Raw genomic sequence first — 19,053 nt, 5'->3', positions numbered from 1 at the left:
TAGTAAAATTGTCTCAAAAAGATCTTAAGAATTCTAAATTTTTTAGAATGCGAAGAACAAAAGGTTACATAGCAACTTATACCAGTATAATAGGAATCAAATATCTAACCATGACAAAAAAAAAAAAATCCAAACAACCCAATATCAATTGACAGAAATCTGATGCCGATTTCCTTCAACGATCAAAATACAAAGCTTATATCCTGCTTTTCCTTCGATTATCAAATTGCAATGGCTAGGGTTATGGCTACAACAATAGAATCTTAAGCTGGTGGTTGCAACTTAACATAGGTTAGTCTTAGATGTGATATGAACGTTAATACGAAACTTGCTTGATATTCATGTAGACCCCAAGAAAGGATGAAGCTGACAATGCTATGCTTCACAACAGCAACGCGTCATTGAAAGATAGAAGAGCCATTCTCCCGAGGGAACTGGCAACTTGATCACCACGAAAAGATGGAAGTTGAAGGTATGTATGTGACAATCGGCATCTTCATTCAACATTTCAACTTATAATCAGATAAGAATTCATAATTATCATCATAATTAAATATCGTATAAACCGGTGAAATTTGAGTTTTGAATTTTTGATAAGGGTCAATACAATTGAATTGCGTCTGAAAGAGAGAGTGCAAGGAAAAATTTGGAATAATTAATATCCAAAGAAGAGAGCCATGATGCTCCATAGCAAGCAGCTACACTATAAAATAAGTATTTGAAAGTTACATGTCATCGTTACAAGTAAAAGTGATTTGTTTTTGTAATTACTCCCTCCATTTCATAAATTTTTTTTCTTCACAATTTGTTTTAATTGTAATTTTAAATATTATAAATATATTTTTAATTTATAATAAATTTAAATAACATTATTCCTTCACAATTTTTTTTATCTATAGCGTATTAGTCCTCATAAGAAGATTTCGATTACTCCCATCAAAGAGCAGAGTTGACCTTTTGAATTGTGTAACGAAAGGCCTTTTATAGTCATCTCGTTCCCATCAAAGACCATTTTTCAACACTTATTTCCAAGCCTAAGCAAAACCCTTCTGTTTGGACTTAATGCTTTTTACTAAAATCAATTTCGTTTTCTCTTTACCAAACCCTACATTGGAAAAGATTGTCAAGCATGCAATTTCTCAAACCCACATCTTTAATTAGTCTTGTAATTAAGTTGCCTTTTCTTCCTCAACGTTTTGTTAGTAAAACTTTTCTTAACTTAACAGTTCCACAATCAAAACATTTTAACAGCTTGGGCACGATGGTAAAGTTCTATGAAACAGTCTCAATATCTGACACGAAAGTTGACGTGAAACTTGCTTGATATTCATGTAGACCTCGTGAAACAATGAAGCAAAAAAGTTATGGTTCACTAGTGATAGGTCACATAGAAATAGTGAGAACCATTAATTCTTTGGGGAAAGTGGGAACCTGATCATCACGGAAAGATGAGATTGAAGCTGTCGGAAAGCTTTGTTCATTTGTTCTTATTGATTCGTGCTAGTCAACGTACGCATGTGACAATCACACATGAATATGTACGAACACGAGCAGCAAAGCCAACCTGCAATCTTTGCATCTGTATGATTTACTGTCCCCCTTTGAGTGCAGCTATAAGGCCAAGAGTTTAGAAAGAACAAAAAGCCAAAATTTAACAGTCGTTTTGTGACTTATCATCTAATATCAATCATATCACGTAAGTTGGACTTTAATATGAACAAAAATAAGCCACCAAAGAGGAAAATTAGGCTAGTGACGTGCTCTTTGTTTGATTTGTTTATTAATTTTTTATAAATATATTATTTAATATATAGTGAAAGTGATTTAAATTATAATTATAACTATAATTTATATCTTCTAATACGTAACCTTGTAAAAAAGAATTAGCTTACCTTATTTTATTAGTAGCATGAGGCTATAAAATTTAGGTACAAGGGGATCAAATTACGGATCGAATTTGGGTATATCATTGTTCAAGGTAAAATCCATTAATAATTCAAATCAAAATTTGAGTTTATTAATATTCAATTCAAGTTTAGCAAGAACTTAATTTAAAGTCAATTTTGTTGTTCATTTGTTTTCAATTATATTCAATTTCGTTAATTTAATAGTATATTTAGTATTTGACATAGTTTAGAGAATGAAAATAAAGTCGCAGTGTATTTTCTAATAGTGATAATAAGTTATTTAATCAGGTTGACTTTCAACACAGATATTTTGATAGAGAGGTGCAATAATTTATTATATTTGATTGAATCAATGAGATCGTGGCCTAAAAAGGGATGGTCCAATACTCTTTATCCACAATTGAATATTCTGTTCTGCCAAAAATAGGGCCGTAACTCCCGAACTAATAGCTTAAATTGCGTCGAAGGCAGCTTTGATTGCAAGAATACATATATGGAGAGAAAATGATTGATAGCAAGGAAAAGCATTGAACTTTCAGGACTGGATATTATTCTAGAAGACGCCCATGGAAATACCTCTCTTTTACATTATTCTCGTTTTTGCTCCTTTTCTGGCATGTGCTTTAGCAGGGCTACCAGGGTTGTCAGCCTTAAGCCCTGGAAAATCCTTGGCTGTTGAGAACAAGGATGACTATTTGGTCTCACCGAATGGAACGTTTACCAGTGGGTTTTACAAAGTCGGCACAAACGCCTATTGCTTTTCCATCTGGTTCACCAATTCTGCTGACAAGACGGTGGTTTGGATGGCGAACAGGGACAGGCCAGTTAACGGGAAGCAATCCAGGCTAACCCTCCACGAAAGTGGCAACCTGGTCTTACTTGATGCGGATGGTTCGGTTGTGTGGTCAAGCAACACGGTGTCAAGTGCAGCGGTGGAAGTTCGGCTTCTTGAAACAGGAAACCTGGTTCTAACCAACCAAGCAAAGAATGTTGTCATCTGGGAGAGCTTTGATTTTCCCACGGACACACTCCTCGTATCCCAACGGCTTACCAGGAACACAACGTTGGTCTCCATGAGAAGTAGAGGTACATATCTATCAGGATTCTATAACATGAAATTTGATGATAATAACGTATTGGATCTCCTATACAATGGTCCTCTGCTTTCAAGCGTCTACTGGCCAAATTCAGTTTCAACCATATTCTATAATGGTCGAACACCTTACAATAGTTCAAGAATAGCAGTTATAAATGAAATTGGTAGTTTCAAATCAAGTGATAATCTTCTCTTCAATGCATCTGATTATGGGGTTGGCCCGAAAAGGCGTTTAACATTGGACTATGATGGAATATTAAGATTGTATAGCTTAGATGAGTCAACTGGGTCTTGGAAACTCTCATGGAGGCCTGGTGGTTTAGACTCTTGTCTGGTTCAAGGGTTGTGTGGAGTGCATGGAATTTGCAGCTACAATCCATTGCCAACTTGCATATGCCCCACGGGTTTCAAGAGAAATAATCCTTCAGATTGGTCAACGGGCTGCTCCCCGTTGTTTAATCTGACTTGTGATCCAGCCGAATTGGACTTTGTGGAGCTGCATAAAACGGATTACTATGGATATGATTTAAACACCTACGAAGCTGGCATTGCACTGGAAACATGCAGGGAAAAGTGCCTAAACGATTGCAAATGCAAGGGCTTTGGTTATGCACTGGATGGAAAAGGTCAGTGCTTCCCAAAAGGTGCTCTCCGAAATGGTTACCGTAATCCAAGTAATCGTATGATTATGCACATCAAGGTTCCCAAAGGAATGGTGAAGTCTATTGAAGAGACAGAGGCGGTCACAACAAATGTCTTGGATTGTTCAACTGGACAACTTATTCTTGAGAATAACAGCCCTGAAGATCGCAAAACTAACAAAAACGGGTACATGACATATCTAATCGCCTTTGCAGCTTCTGTTGCAGGCATTGAAATGATCTGCATTGGTTTAGGGTGGTGGTATGTGTTCCGAAACCATGCTGATACAGTCGATGCAGGTTACATTGCACTAGGCTTGGGATTTAAACGTTTCACTTATTCGGAGTTGAAAAGGGCAACAAAAAACTTCAAAAAAGAGATAGGAAAGGGGGGATTTGGCACAGTCTATAAAGGGGTTCTAGACGATGATAGAGTTGTGGCTGTGAAGAGACTAGAAGGTGTTCTGCAAGGAGATGCACAATTTTGGGCTGAGGTGAGCATCATAGGGAAAATAAACCACAGGAACTTGGTGAAGCTTTGGGGTTTCTGTGCTGAAAATGAGAACAAGATACTGGTTTATGAATATGTGGAGAATGGATCATTGGATAAAATCTTGTTCTTTGATTCACCCAAGATTTTAGGATGGGATCAGAGGTTTAATATTGCGGTAGGGACAGCAAAGGGTTTGTCATATCTCCACGAGGAATGCCTGGAGTGGGTACTCCACTGTGATGTAAAGCCTCAGAACATACTAATAGATAGCCATTTTGAACCTAAAGTGGCAGATTTTGGTATGTCAATGCTTTTCAAGGACGGTAATGATAGAGGATTTTCTAAGATCCGGGGTACAAGAGGATACTTGGCTCCGGAGTGGATGATGAACCTGAAAATCGATGCAAAGGCAGATGTGTACAGCTATGGGATAGTCCTGTTGGAACTATTGACAGGAAAGAGTGCATCTGGTCTTGAATCAGCTACTTCACTAGATACAGAATGCAGCAACTTGGTAGCGTTGACCACTGAAGGCATAAGAGAAGAAGAGCTTGAGAATATAATTGATCCTAAACTGAAAGACAACTACAGCAAGGAGCAGCTCAAAAGAATGGTGGAAGTTGCTCTGCTGTGTGTTAAAGATGATCGCAACTCAAGACCAGCTATGAGTAAAGTCGTTGAGCTGCTAATGGAAATGATGAGTGAAAACCAGATGAAGACATTGAAGAGATCAACTGATTAATCAGGTTTGAAATCCAAACTTTTTTTTCTCTTTTTTGTACAATGATTGAATTCCAATGTTTAAAGGTTTATACTTAGGATTTATAGTGCTTTGAAGAAGAAAATTTGATCAATTGCTGTAACTTCAAATTTTACGAGCATAACCAATACATCAGAGAAAGCATGCCATATTTGGTCCAAAAGACTGATTTCTTCATAGCCAGAAACTGTTACTGTTTATCCATAGCAAGCTGGTTCGATGATTGATCACCCATATACATTAGCAGACAACTTCATTCACTTTCTTATATTGAAAGATTTCTTCGTAAATATATTGTCAAATCATAGGTAGAACAACTTGAGTTATCTGACAGGCTCATGTCAGCAGTAGATTACTCTCCAACCAGCAAAGAACAGCCTCGATACTGATAGATACTCCAACAATGAATCTTTAACCGACACAGACTTAGTATTTGTCCCCTGGTCCTTGTGGAAAATCAGACATGGTACAAACCAATTCGTACGCTTTCAATTTCAGGCACAAGGTTGACATCTGAATGGAACCCAAAATCCCTTTTCAGCAGGCTGACCAGTTGTTCAAAACTTGGAAGTATGGAACCATTTCCCACATTCCCAGGAACAGGAGCTCAGGATTGAGGCTTGGTCAAAAACCGGAAAGGAAGAAAAAGTTGTTGATTAGAAAAGAACAAAGGAACATCAATAATGGTGAGAATGATAAACAAGCAAAAGAATTCTTCCATTGCACGTGATCGAAAACGCCAAGACCTCAACTTGCAACTTGAAAAATGCAAATTGAAACAAAGCATTGATGCCCTAAGCTCTTACGTGAGTCATGATTAATTGACCGTGTTGAAGTTTGAAGTTCAATTTGCTGCCTCAATTATCTCAATTTTATGATTCTTTCATTGTTTAAATAATATTTTTTTAATTAATAAAAAAGATTTGAATTTATTTTTTAAATAAGTAAATTATGTATTAATTAATGAACTAAATATTTAATATAGTGCCAATAGTAATTATTTTTAAATTCATAAAAATGGTGGTAAATTGATTAAAACTAGTAGAAGGATCAAATTCAATTTTTAAACTTTATTTAATTATGAATTGTTTCTTGTATTTGACAAATGAGGAGAGCTTTAGCATTTTGAAGCTGAACTCCCACACGTGGTAAGTGACACCAAAACCCCAGAGCTACAATGTCACACAAACGTGTCTGAACATCCAACCGCTCGTGCAAATCCTCAGCAGAATTAGCGCCAGCAGGCATTATTCAGTAGCCAGTAGCTCGTCAACAACGCGGGCTGGGAAAAGAAAAAGGGTTTGCGGAATCTAACGTCTCTCCTACTATAAAAACCCACCACTCAAATTGCACGCCGTCGCGTCTCCGCCTCCACTTTTGACACTCCAAACATTCATTTTACAAGCCAAAAAACAAGCCCTTTCTCTGTCTCTCTCTCTCTCTCTCTCCAAACAAAGGTTTGTTCTTTGTAAATTCTGCTGACTTTCCTTTTGTTCAATGTTTTTTTTTTTTGGTTTTTGATTCGAAGCTAAGTTGTGTTTGGTATTTTGATCAGGTTACAGCTTTTGCTGTTTCCTCAATTTGTCGACACCAAATAATGTCGGGTTTTGGGTTGTTGCATTTGATTAGTGTTAAGAACGATGTTTTTTTAAGGAAGTTATGGGACCAGGATTTGAGCTTCGTGAAGAGTAGTAGTAAAAGATTCCTTTTTTCAGTGAAGAAGAAACAAAGGTTAGTGATTTTAAGCTTGTCTCAACCGCCAGAGGCAGGGCCTCAATCTGGTGGGACCACGACTATAGTAACTAAGGAAAGTAGTGGGAGTAATATTAGAAAAGAAGAAGTTAGGATTTTGGAGAGTGGTTATGAGGAAACGAAGACAGATGAAGGAAATGGTGGGGGTTTTTTTGATGGAAATGGTAGAAATGGGAAATTTAATAATGGCGGTGGCAGAGGAGGTGGTGGAGGCGGCGATGGCGATGACGGAGAAAAGGGTGATCCGGAAGAGGAGGAGTTTGGACCAATTATGAAATTTGAGGAAGTTATGAAGGAGACAGAGGCTAGAGGGGCTACTCTTCCTGCAGATATGATGGAGGCAGCAAAAAGTGTTGGGATTCGTAAATTGCTTCTCCTTAGATATTTGGATTTCCAGGTAATGTTAGTATACGTTTGCTGATTTTGTAGAAATATAAGATTCTATTGATTCTGCGTGGTGAAACAAATATAAAACCAAGTTAATACGTGTTAGAAGAAATAGTTGGGTGACTGATAGCGAAAGGTTCAATTTTTTGTATTAAAAGTTTGAATGGGTTTTTGACTGGAGTATTTTTGATGTTGCTGTTACGTAGGGGTCAAGCTGGCCTCTAGGATTTGCAATGAGGTCATGGGGAATGCTTCGGAACCGGATGTTGGCTGACCCATCTTTTCTTTTTAAAATTGGAACAGAGGTTTGTTTAATGTTCATCTTATTTTTTAATTGTAGTACGTATGCAAGTTGTATGTGTGCTTGCAGGAAAAATGCAATTATACTGAATAAAGGGTCAATAATTATAGGATGACTTTCGTATAAAACTGTAACGGATGTGTGAAAATTAACAACTCTGGGCTCCATTTTATAATGAATTGGATGAGTTTATCTAATTTGAAAGCTGAAACTTGAAGAAATAGTCTGTAAGATTATTATGTGCTAGAGAGGAAGCCAAAGCTTAGATATTATAAAAGCTCTGTTTGTCTTATATTGCATAATATCGGAGGGAGAGCACCTTCAATGTGGTGTTTGCATTGCTAATTTTCCTGTAAAAGGGTAACCGTCATTGCTTTTATCATAATGCAGATAGTCATTGATTCTTGTTGTGCTACCCTTGCGGAAGTTCAAAAGAGAGGCAAGGATTTCTGGGCAGAATTTGAGTTGTATGTTGCTGATCTTTTGGTTGGAGTGGTGGTGAACATTGCTTTAGTTGGTATGTTGGCACCATATGCTCGAATTGGGCAACCATCAATATCCACAGGGTTCCTTGGGCGCATGCAACATGCTTATGGAGCTCTCCCTAGCAGGTTATCATAAGATGCAACAAACAATTACTTGATATAGATGCATCATAATGTGCTTAGTTTGCTTCTTAATGCATCTTGTGTTATGTCATCTGCATCTTTGAAGGTATAAAAAATTTCTTTATTGAGTCTCTTTATTTATCATCTCATACAGTGTGTTCGAAGCTGAAAGGCCAGGTTGTAGATTTACGGTAAAACAGAGAATTGGTACATACTTTTATAAGGTAAAACTTTAATTTATGACAACTGTAATATAGCATTATAGTGTCATCTTGGGTGGATTGATGTTAATGATCAAAATTTTTTCAGGGAGTCCTGTATGGAGCAGTTGGATTTGCATGTGGTATTATAGGCCAAGGAATTGCAAATTTGATCATGACTGCCAAGAGGTACATGCATACTATATTTCTATGACATGCTTAATTCCAGTTCACTTATACTTTTTTGGTGTTCATTTTCTCTGAAATATAAGTTGTTTTTAAGATCTTTATTATATACTTCAATCATTCAGCATTCTGTTTTTTTCTTCCTTTTTAAAATTTCAATCGTATATTTTGAGGGTTACAAGAAAAAAAAAATCTTGCCCCTTCTTCCTGCTTTGAATGATGATGCATCATATTGATTCCCGGTGCACCATCCATGTAACTTTTGTCTAGTTTACTTGGAACTAGTCATTACTTTATTCTGTCAATTGAGGAAAATGGAGCATAGATTTTACTTTTCCACAAGCTCAAATCTACCATGTGCTATGGATCTCTTTGTTTTGTGGGGTTGAGGGAATTGAGACAGGGTCAGCTGAAAACCAAGTATCTTTTGATGGACAGTGTCTGGTTCATAAAATGATTGAATGCAGAAACCACCTTTTTCAACTTTTCTTACAGAGATCTTAAGGATTTAAGTGGATGTCTAAATATGCTGTATATGAGATTTAGACTGCATGGGAAAATGATGTTTTCCCATTACGCAAGTTGCAGTTGTTCTGATGTTACTTCAAACCACCTCTTCTAATCATGTGCTTTGGATAAAATTTTATCTGAGATTGATTCATTTTATGGAAATTGGGCTGCTATTGTGAAGCAATCAGTAGCTTTTAAGCACACATCCATTTTCTTGAAGGTTCTCATTCCTTACCATATACCTTTCCTTCCCTCAGGAGCATGAATAAGTCAGAAGAGGACATACCAGTTCCACCTCTTGTGAAGAGCGCAGCTTTGTGGGGTATGTATGCCTTCATTCCTTGAATAATGATTGTAATAATCCATGGAACCATTGCGACGGTATGATCTGAAAAATTATGTTGTTAATGACCTGATATGAAGTTCTGTCCACTGTTTTCATAATTGTGGTTTGTCAGTTAATTGTGTCCTTAGTGCATACGATCTGTCTAAATTAATTGAATTGACCTGTAGAGTCTTTATTGGTCAGCATTGAGATTTCCGCAAGCTTAGATCATCCAGCTTCTGATCTGCATATCCTAACTGGACGCATTTCCTCCCCAACTGGCAGGTGTTTTTCTTGCAGTTTCTTCCAATACTCGATATCAGATCATTAATGGATTGGAACGGTTGGTGGAGGCATCACCTTTGGCCAAGCAGGTTCCACCTGTTGCCATGGCTTTCACCGTTGGTGTGCGATTTGCCAACAACATATACGGTGGGATGCAGTTTGTGGACTGGGCTAGATGGAGTGGAGTGCAATAAGCCAATAACCGCACATCTTTTCCCATACATTTTGGTTAGAAATAGCCTTTCCTAACCATTCTATTCGGGATAGAGTTAAAAATTTCAACAACTTTGAATTTGGATGTTAAACATCAATGTGGTAGCCAAGAATCTTTTGAATTAAAGCCAAATTGCTGCTTGTGAGGTTGAAAAGCATAGAATCCTGGCACAAAGCTATCGCCTTTTTTGTATCTTTCTTGATAGGAGATGTATCAAACCTTGATCATTAGTTGGAGCTTTTCAAGAATGTTAAAACTCACAAGTTCTTCTTCTTTGCAGTAAGAGTAAGCAAATGTTCTAGCTAATGTGAAGATAAATTCTCGTTGTCCTGATTCCTTGTAACTTTAAAAAAACAAACAACCTACTGCACCCTTTTAAGGGAGAGGTTGATCTGCAGGCATAGGGTCCAATCCCAGGACCTGGCAACCCGGGAGGGGGGTTCATGCCCTTTCAACAGCTTTCCTTTTGTCTGGTAAAAGCAAATGAACAGGCTTAACGCAAACTATTTTCCATGAGCTGCATCTTTTTATTTTTTAGTAATATTTGGTGACAATAACCATTATACCGATTAAAAATGAAAACCAAGATCTCCTCAACGAGAGAACAGTAAAATAGTATAAAAATAAAGCATACCAAGAGCTATTTTCGTCCAAAACTTGGTCCCAAATTCACGTTTCCACGTCAAGTGAAGTTGCAATGACAAAGTGTTTAATCAGTTAGTATAGTACAACCTTTCTTGATTTCGATAAAAATAGAAAAATGACTTTACTGTTGAACAACAGACTTTTTTTTAGCACAAAACTCGTGAACTTATGTACGATATATATTCCCCTGTTTTCGCAGCAGGGAATGAGGCAAGAGGAAATAGAAAAAGGAAAGGGAAGGGAAGAACATGACTGAGAAAGAGATGGGAGATGGTTCCAACTCTTCCTTAGCAGAACAAAACTCACAATCCCCTCCACGTTCATCACCTTCGTCAAAGAAGGAACCTGGAGGATGGAGAGCCGTCAAATACATTCTTGGTAATTCATTTGCAAAACTACCAATCACACTGTATTCAATCTTTAATTCCTGTTTCCTGTTTTGTCTTTCAGTGATTTCAGATGAATTGAAATGGATATGTGCATGTTTTCCTGATCATGTTTGTGGTTTTTCTTTTTCATTTGAAAAGGAAACGAGACTTTCGAGAAACTTGCTTCCATGAGTTTGGTTGCGAACATGACTGTTTATTTGCGGACTAAATACAACATGGATGGGATAGTTGTGGTTAACGTGATTAATATTTGGTCTGGTTGCTCCAACATCACAGCAATAGCTGGTGCTTTGGTTTCTGATACATTTCTGGGACGCTACCGCACTCTCCTCTTTGGTTCAATCTCCTCGTTACTGGTAAATTCAATATGCTTTTCTCTAAATCCACGATATAGATATAGAAAACTCGGAGGGATATAGGAGAATGAGAGATCTCGGAATGTTTAAGAAATTGGACCTTTGATGTTCAATACAATGTGTTATATTATTCCTTCCAAGTCCAGTTTATGAACATGGATATCCAACATGAAAGATTCAAATAAATATTTTCTGCCATGTTGGATCCTGGTATTTGCTTTTAGTGTGCATCCAGAGATTTCATTTTTGAAATGCTTAAACAGAAATGAAAGAATTCTTCTCCAATAATGTCACTTGCATGAACTATGATTGTAATTTTGCATATAAACTGCATATTTTGTTCTGAAAGTTCTGGTCAATCAGGGAATGGCGACCATGACCCTTACTGCTGGTGTGCCTAAATTTAGACCTCCAACCTGCATAGACGAAAGGAATTGCATAGAGCCTCGGTTCTGGCAGATGGGTGTCCTTTTTGCTGGTCTTGCATTTATGGCCATTGGTGCTGGAGGCATTAGACCCTGCAACATCGCATTTGGGGCTGATCAGTTTGACACCACAACAAAGAAGGGAAGAGCACAACTAGAGAGCTTCTTCAATTGGTGGTACTTCTCATTCACCTTGGCCCTCGTGGTAGCTCTAACTGCGGTGGTCTACATTCAGACCAATATCAGTTGGGTTATTGGTTACGCCATTCCAACCAGCTGCCTTTTCCTTTCGATTGTCATTTTTGTGACTGGACACCACGCCTACATAATAATGAAGCCACAAGGAAGTGTTTTTGTTGACATGGCTAAAGTGATCACAGCAGCCATTAGAAAGCATAGTTTAACTGCTTCAGGACACTCCTTTTATGATCCTGAACTCCAGAAATCAGGATCAAAACTCTCACGCACCAAAAGGTTAAGTTGCCTTGACAAGGCAGCTATAATTGCTGATCCAAATGAGTTGGATGACCAAGGCAAGCCCAAGAATGATTGGAGATTATGCAGTGTTGAACAAGTAGAAAATCTAAAGATGTTGCTTGGAATGCTGCCTGTTTGGGTAGCAGGAATTGGTTGTTTCATAACCATGGAACAGCAGGGTACACTTGGAATTCTTCAAGCGATTCAGACAAACAAAACGCTTGGATCCCGTTTCGAGGTACCCCCAGCCTGGATGGGCCTCTCATCAATGATTGCCCTTGCAATATGGATCTTCATTTATGAGCAAATTTGGGTACCTCAGACACGGAAAAGAACGGGGAAAGCTAAAAGATTGTCCACGGCACAGAGGATTAATATCGGTATTGTCATTGCAATTGCGTGCTGCTTATTGGCTGCAGTTATTGAGAAGCAACGTCGAAAGGCAGCTTTGAAACAAGGTTCCTTCGAGTCACCTATGAGCATTTTATTCCTCCTCCCACAGTTTGCCTTATCAGGTTTGATCGAAGCATTTGCTGCAGTGGCCCTAATGGAATTTCTCACCACGCAATTGCCAGAGTCCATGAGAACTGTTGCTGGAGCAATCTTCTTTGTCAGCTTATCTATTGCAAGCTACATGAACTCCATTCTTGTCAACATCGTCTACAGAATAACTAGCAAGGATGGGAACCCGCCATGGTTAGGTGGCCATGACCTCAACAAGGATATGCTTGAGAAGTTCTATTACCTCGTGGCTGGCATAGGAGCCCTGAATCTCCTTTATTTCAATCTCTTTGCAAGGCGTTTCTTGACCAATGCTGTTGTTGATAAAAAAGGATCAGAGGGTGAACAGAACAATGAAGAGAAAACATTGGAAGTGGCATAAAAAAAAAAAAAGATGGTTCCAGATATAGTCTAGTGATGGTCACACTCAGACCATTCTTTGAAAAGGAGGATCCAAGTTTCGAGTTTCTTTCTCTGAATAATATACTAATTGCGGATAGAGAGAGCAAAAGGATGAGGATCATGATCAGCAATCTCCATTGATGTTGTCATTTACCAAGATATTCACTAGGCGTGATTGTCTATTCATCGCCCTGCTGGCACCGTCCCATTTGTTTAAGTTCTTTACCCCCTCCTCCTCTTCCCTGGAATTTTTATCTGTTTCTACTTTGAAAACGATGACATGTCGATCACCAATCAATCTATGAAGTTGGTGATGTGAATTCGATTGCATCAAATGTTTGAATTAACTGATAACCCCAAAAAAAGAGAAACTGACAACTGAACAGTCATCGCCTATGCCACGTGGCCCATATGCACTTGTCAAGCTTCTTACCAGGGGCCAGGGCAAGGGCCAACTGAAAAGTGCCATCAAGGCAAGTTTCCAATTCTAACGGCTATGTCGATTTCCCGCCCTCTCTCTCTCTTTATATACACCTCAATAGGCCAAGTAACCTCTCCCCGCAATGCCCACATCAAGCCAACAGAGCCTGTTTGAGCCCTTGATTTATTCTCTCTTCTTTCTTCCAAGAAACCCAATGACCAAGTTTGACGCCCCCCCGTCGACTCATCCCTTGTTTCTACCCCACCCCCACCACCTCATTGCCACCATTACTCCCACCAAGAAACGCCTAAGTACCTCCCTCAGAGACGACCTCGACCACACCCATCACCATCACAAACCAAGACCAAGACAAAGACTCCCAAGACTCCACCAACACAAACCGATCCCGAAACGACCACGTTAGCCCCCGCACGCCCTTCAGTCCATGGTGATAGGCACCATTTTCGGCCAACGCAAAGGCCACGTCTGGTTTTGCATCCAGCACGACCGTCTCTCACAATGCCTCTCTCCTCCTCGAACTCCCCATCCCAACTCACCAAACTCGTCCAAGAAATGCGCTGGGGCATCGTCCGCATTGCCCTCGAGTGTGACCATTCCGAACTCAGCGCCTGTCCTCTCCACTCGGTCCTTCTTTGGACCATGTACTGCAATGGTCGAAAGATAGGGTTTGCTACAAAAAAAAAGCCAGTCACCATACACCGGCTGATGTAAAAGACCATGCAGTCTACAACAGTGGCGGCCGGTGATACCTGCTGGACTCGGATCGTCAGATCGGAGGAGATCATACATGAGGGCTAATTATGAGCATGTTGTTGGTGACGCTGACTCTGAGTCGTTTCACCTTGTGAACCCGGATGATGCGCACTGGCAAGAACTAAGCGTGTTCTTGATGAGATCAAGGTGAAAAGGCTGAAGAGAGGAGAGGGGTTAATTTTATGGGTCTTATCTGGAATGAGGTTAATTTTATGTGTTCTTGTTGGTTTCTTTGTAAGAAGAAGAGGAGTGGTTTTCTCTTACCCTCTGCGAACTATCTGGAATTTGGTTGCTCTTGGGGTTCTTCCAAGAGGCATGGAAGTTGAGCTTGGTGAAGTTCACTTCACTTGTAATTTTATTTTACAATTTTTTTTCTTTTCTTGAAAGAGAGAGATCAGTTTAAGGGAGGCTGGTCAAAGAGTAGCAGGTTGATATGTCAGATTCTACAGGCTTTTTCTTTTTCATTTTTAGCTCTCAGGCTTTAAATTCTTACAAAAATTTTCAAGTCATGAAACACACATTGCATTAGCTTCATAGAACAATCATTTGGAATTGCTCGAACTTTATTTCAATTCGCCTTTGTGCTCTTTCTTTATGGCTTCGAAATATACATTCACCACGTCCTTCCATGATCATGGAAATCGAATATCATGATTATTCTTCCGGAGTGTTTTCGTTTTCCTGTCTCTCTTCCATCAGTTCTCAGACAATTGTTACTTTGACAGCTCTAACTTGCTTTACAATCAGGTCACATCATCACTCCAACTCTGGCTATGTATTTTGAAAATCAAGATTCTCGAGCTCAGGAACTCTTTGGCTTTTTCAGATCGAAAGTCCCCATCAGTTTTTCTCTTACAAATTCGATTCACAGACCCCGCTGGGTGTTGGTTGGACCATGTATGAGTGCACTTGCCAGATATACAAAAATTTCTAAAAGGGCAAAAAGGAACTCTATAATCAAGCTATTGTAACGCTCTTTTTCTCCTCTTGACAAGTAAACATGTAACTTAGCTAGAAATGAGACCAATTTTCTGGTACCATGAATGGTCTTTGTTGGAAAATCAATACTACCTACAAGAATAGAAAATGAATAGAATTATTACAGCCATATGTTTTGGAGTTCCAAATTGCAGGGTGGGTACTTGTAATTTCATCTACCATTTCCCTCCCTGAAAAGATTACTTTTGTTGCATCTTGCTTGATTTTTTTCCTTTTAGCCCTTCTGTCAGGCCAACTGTTTTGATCATAACAGTTCCCAATGCATGCAAAATTTCAGAACTTGTGAAGAAAATATAACCATTCAATTTCTACCCCTCAATCTTTTGCTTTTGCTAAAGAATACCCTTTTACATTTCACTATATAAAGTAATCAGCTTAGAACCTTCTCCCATTCATCAACTACAGTCACAAGTTTTCCCCCAAGAAAAAAAAAACTAGAGTTAGCAACTTAGAAGTGAAATTCCATTTTCCTCATAGGAGGATGCTGGAAGGGAAAGCTGTAGTGCGTGAAACTGATATGCCAGAAGAGATGCAGAGCCGTGTGATGGAGTTAGCATATCAGGCTCTTGATCTACATGAGGTTTCAGACTGTCAGTCCATAGCTCATTACATCAAACAGGTCTATTCTTAACCCTGGAGCCTTCTGTTAGAAGTTTCATAAAGCAGTAACAATGAATATTTATAGTGCCATTCCATTCTTTTTATTAAAGAAACACAAATTCGCCACCATAAAGAGAATGAGTATATATTTGTATAATCTTTGTTTGGATCGAATGTTCAAAAAATATCATGACGAACGCAAACTAGAAAGGCTGGTTTTCTTTATATAGCAATGCTTAAAGAAAGATTCAAAGCTTTCACTTTGCTATAGATTCAAAGCTTCATTTCTGCTGTCCAATCACTACACCTTTAGCCATTCACCTTTAACTTATTCTCAAATCTAATCATTGGAATAGTACTATAGGATGCTACCTACCTTGCTTCATATGGATTTCAATGATTTTTAATGCGATCATCTACAGTTTCACCTTGGTAATACATTTGCATATGCCCATTATTGTATGCTGTATATATGCAGCTCAATTCTGGCCGTCTCATCTAGGCCGCTTACGCGGGCGTCAGTCACGGCCGCCAGGCGCTCGTGTATCATCCCGCGTCCGGTCGCAGGTCCGAGCCGCGGCGGTCCATCCCGACGGACATTGCAGGAGTCGTCAGACTCGACCGTCGAGCTGGCGGCTGAGAGCCGAAACTGGTGCTGGACAGACAGGAATAGAGTCGGATTGCGAGCCAGTGTGACCCATCGATCGCCAGCCGGGACGGCAGAAGTCAGTCGATTACAGCTTGGAAGCGCAACGGTGTATGTTCGGCGGCAACCCTGGCCGAACTAGCTCCACTGGATGGCGAGCAGGACTATCATTGATGTCCGACTGTCTGGGCTCCAAGAGGCTTTCAGCCCCGTGCGTGTTCAGCTGTCGTCTTGTGAAACCAGCGTTGCTCGCACCTCGGGCTGAGTGGTTCGTGGGCGACAGCTGGTCGCGTTACCCCCACTTGGTATCGATCATGGGTAGAGGTGCAAGTGATCGGTGCCATATACAACGATATTGCAGAGCACGGCTGGAGAGGGGCATACGTATGTCACTACGTGGGTGCGGAGCCCACAGGATAGGCCGCCGAAGTCCGCTGTAGGCGGCTGCAGTCGCCAAGTATCACTTTTCTCAAGCGCGGTATACGCGTATATGTGGAGCCGTACGAGGATAACCGGATCGCGAGAGAACTCAGCACGTGAGCGTACCGCCAGCACCGGCGTCAGTCACGATTTGAGTTAATAGACTCCGAGTCGACGGCCTTTCCTGTTTTTAAATATGGGGGTAAGGAGATCTAGTGACTTTAATTGAAAGATTTGTGGTCCTAAGTTCTTCTCACATATAGTATGTAGTTATAAGTATACAATGTATTAGGGAATGAATTCCATATGATGCTTTTCTGAAAAAGGATTTAATTTCTAAGCCAACATTCAGCCTTTTAACAGAAGTTTGATGAAGCTTATGGGCCAGCTGGCAGATTGTGTGGCTGGAAAAGACTACGGATCTTGCATGTTCCATTTGGTGTGGGAGTTTTATTTTCTTCCATGTGGAGATGATGGAGTTTCTCATCTGCAAGGATGGCATGACTTCAGGTGAGACAAGGAAGAGGCCATCGGGTGCTGCAGAAACCAAGAGAAAGTGATTCATAAGAATGGTGGGAAAATAAAGTTTTGCAGGATGATTAAACCAACATCTTTTCCATTCAACTACACTCCTCAAGCCACAGATCGCTTCTACACCCTATGCAAGGCTGAAGGGCATTCACAATATAATGTATTAATATCTATTTGAACCTCTGCAACAAAAGTAGGAAATTTGCCAAGTAATATTTCGTGTGCGAGATCTTATAAGCATGACAGAAACGTTTCAGTTTTGAGGGAAAATAAAATGCTTTGAGTCAGAATGCTCAAAAGCATAGATGGGAAAAGATGTTTTGGACTTCTCAGTGTTGGCCACATTTTTTTTGAAAGATGAGTTTTTATTAATAAATACGCTGGAATGCTGTGGAGAGAGTCTTCAACGTTGAGATTTGGAGACTCCTGTTGCCATGGAAGCTGATCTATAGAAGAGACCTGTTGCTGAACAATTACATTACAAAAGGAGCAGCTGCTCAAGGAGCACTTGCCAGCATCTCAACAGGATAATCTCAAAACAAGCAGAGTTCTGGATAAATTCCTAAACAAAAGTCTAATACTAGTAAAACTCTATCAGAGATAATAAAGATAAGAGTGTTTTAAAATAAACCACCGGCGCACCGTGAGCTCGAACCCAGAGATAAACCTTTTAACCGACACAGTAGTATCATAGATGCACAAGGACACAAACAAGAAAAAGAAGCCACACGCAACTTCCTCCTAATCGATTAAGTTCCTTTTCTCTATCTCTTGCTCGACGACCACCCTCTCATGCTGCACCGCAGGATGCACCAGACCCATATACTAGTGTTGGCCACATTACTAGTATATAGGCTACTAGGTCATGTAATGTCTGTATCTGAAGAAACTGCACTGCTTGATACAACTTGAACCTGCAAAATCATGTCCTTAAAGAAACACCAATAAGAAATTTCAGCACAATTGATTATGAATTGCCAGAGAATGAGAAAATTGATCTGCAAATGCAAGCATAACCAGTTTTTCTTCTTAAGCAAAACAAAGTAGATTACGTTGGATCATCTTTTGTAGTGAGCACTTCAAGTAGTGTAAACCTAGGGTTTGAGTGACAAGTTCTGTATTGCAGTGAGGAAGAGGTAATCTGCACTCCCGAGGGCTAGATGCAACAAGTATTACATGTAGATCCAAACCTCAGGATGCAGATTACCCGGTCCTTACCAATATTAACTATGGGAAGAAGATAAATGTTGAAGGAAGATCAAAGGAAGAGAAGGAAAAACACAAAGGCAGAGGTTGAGGCCTTCCATGCATGAATACAGAAATTTATAATGGCTCCTAAAGCTAACATAAGATTTATTCCAAAATATAGAATAAAGGGGGATAAGGTGCTCCAATGCGAATCATCGTTGATTCTGTTCTTCTCAAACCAATGATGGCCCTACTTTTCATAGACAATGATGGCGTGATGATCTTGACTGCTTTTTCCTCATGACCGGAGATCTTCCATGGCTACTTATAAAAGGTTCTCTTTCAATTTATTATGACGCTATTGAAAAATACTGAAAGAAAAGAAAATTCTTTTGCTCAAAACCTATCACTATAAAACAAGAAAGGTCTTAGTCTGCTTGAAGCTTACATTTCCAGTCGAAGAATCTTGAGCTTTATGAACACATCCTCAAATTTGGGGCTCTGTAGCTCTCTCTATCGAACATAATAAAACTGATTAAAAGAAAAGGAATGCCAACATGTCCATGTAGTATCTGGTTTCATGGTCTACATCGGCTTTTATGTGCGTAGCATAT

General features: G+C 39.5%; 4 protein-coding genes and 1 pseudogene across 7 annotated transcripts; all 5 read left to right on the top strand.

Annotated features, from left to right (window-relative positions):
• The first annotated feature begins 2,421 nt into the window (after window positions 1-2,421).
• Window positions 2,422-5,717, top strand: LOC110420517 (putative receptor protein kinase ZmPK1). Of its 3 annotated transcripts, none has more exons than XM_021433868.1 (2): window positions 2,422-4,883; window positions 5,396-5,717. In XM_021433868.1, the coding sequence occupies exon 1, from the start codon at window positions 2,474-2,476 to the stop codon at window positions 4,877-4,879; it is 2,406 nt and encodes an 801-aa protein (XP_021289543.1). In that variant the 5' UTR covers window positions 2,422-2,473; the 3' UTR covers window positions 4,880-4,883; window positions 5,396-5,717. The 3 variants fall into 3 exon arrangements, with proteins under 3 accessions (XP_021289543.1, XP_021289542.1, XP_021289541.1); XM_021433867.1 differs by having other exon boundaries at window positions 5,246-5,717; XM_021433866.1 differs by having other exon boundaries at window positions 5,206-5,717.
• A 396-nt stretch (window positions 5,718-6,113) lies between these two features.
• On the top strand, window positions 6,114-9,928 carry LOC110420222 (protein RETICULATA, chloroplastic). The gene is made up of 8 exons (XM_021433456.2): window positions 6,114-6,354; window positions 6,453-7,046; window positions 7,243-7,341; window positions 7,728-7,948; window positions 8,100-8,169; window positions 8,255-8,334; window positions 9,099-9,163; window positions 9,452-9,928. The coding sequence occupies exons 2-8, from the start codon at window positions 6,495-6,497 to the stop codon at window positions 9,643-9,645; spliced, it is 1,281 nt and encodes a 426-aa protein (XP_021289131.1). The 5' UTR covers window positions 6,114-6,354; window positions 6,453-6,494; the 3' UTR covers window positions 9,646-9,928.
• A 582-nt stretch (window positions 9,929-10,510) lies between these two features.
• On the top strand, window positions 10,511-13,134 carry LOC110420552 (protein NRT1/ PTR FAMILY 2.8). The gene is made up of 3 exons (XM_021433905.1): window positions 10,511-10,688; window positions 10,838-11,055; window positions 11,419-13,134. Exons 1-3 carry the CDS (start codon window positions 10,559-10,561, stop codon window positions 12,838-12,840), a joined length of 1,770 nt encoding a protein of 589 aa, XP_021289580.1. The 5' UTR covers window positions 10,511-10,558; the 3' UTR covers window positions 12,841-13,134.
• Window positions 13,135-13,495: 361 nt separating this feature from the next.
• Window positions 13,496-14,474, top strand: LOC110420656 (protein MIZU-KUSSEI 1). Its single transcript, XM_021434033.2, is given in 7 exon segments — window positions 13,496-13,618; window positions 13,620-13,679; window positions 13,681-13,721; window positions 13,723-13,797; window positions 13,799-13,841; window positions 13,843-14,045; window positions 14,047-14,474. Coding segments are annotated over 7 exon segments (705 nt in total). The 3' UTR covers window positions 14,207-14,474.
• Window positions 14,475-15,263: 789 nt separating this feature from the next.
• LOC110420653 (uncharacterized) lies at window positions 15,264-17,280 on the top strand (annotated as a pseudogene). Its single transcript, XR_016351467.1, has 2 exons — window positions 15,264-15,673; window positions 17,084-17,280. The product of XR_016351467.1 is annotated as an uncharacterized LOC110420653 (transcript).
• The last annotated feature ends 1,773 nt before the right edge of the window (window positions 17,281-19,053 follow it).

This window comes from Theobroma umbraticum, unplaced genomic scaffold, assembly GCF_002168275.2.
Source record: "Theobroma umbraticum cultivar Fairchild unplaced genomic scaffold, ASM216827v3 scaffold_86.0, whole genome shotgun sequence".
Lineage (NCBI taxonomy): Eukaryota > Viridiplantae > Streptophyta > Magnoliopsida > Malvales > Malvaceae > Theobroma > Theobroma umbraticum.
This window is presented reverse-complemented; position numbering and strand designations above follow the sequence as displayed.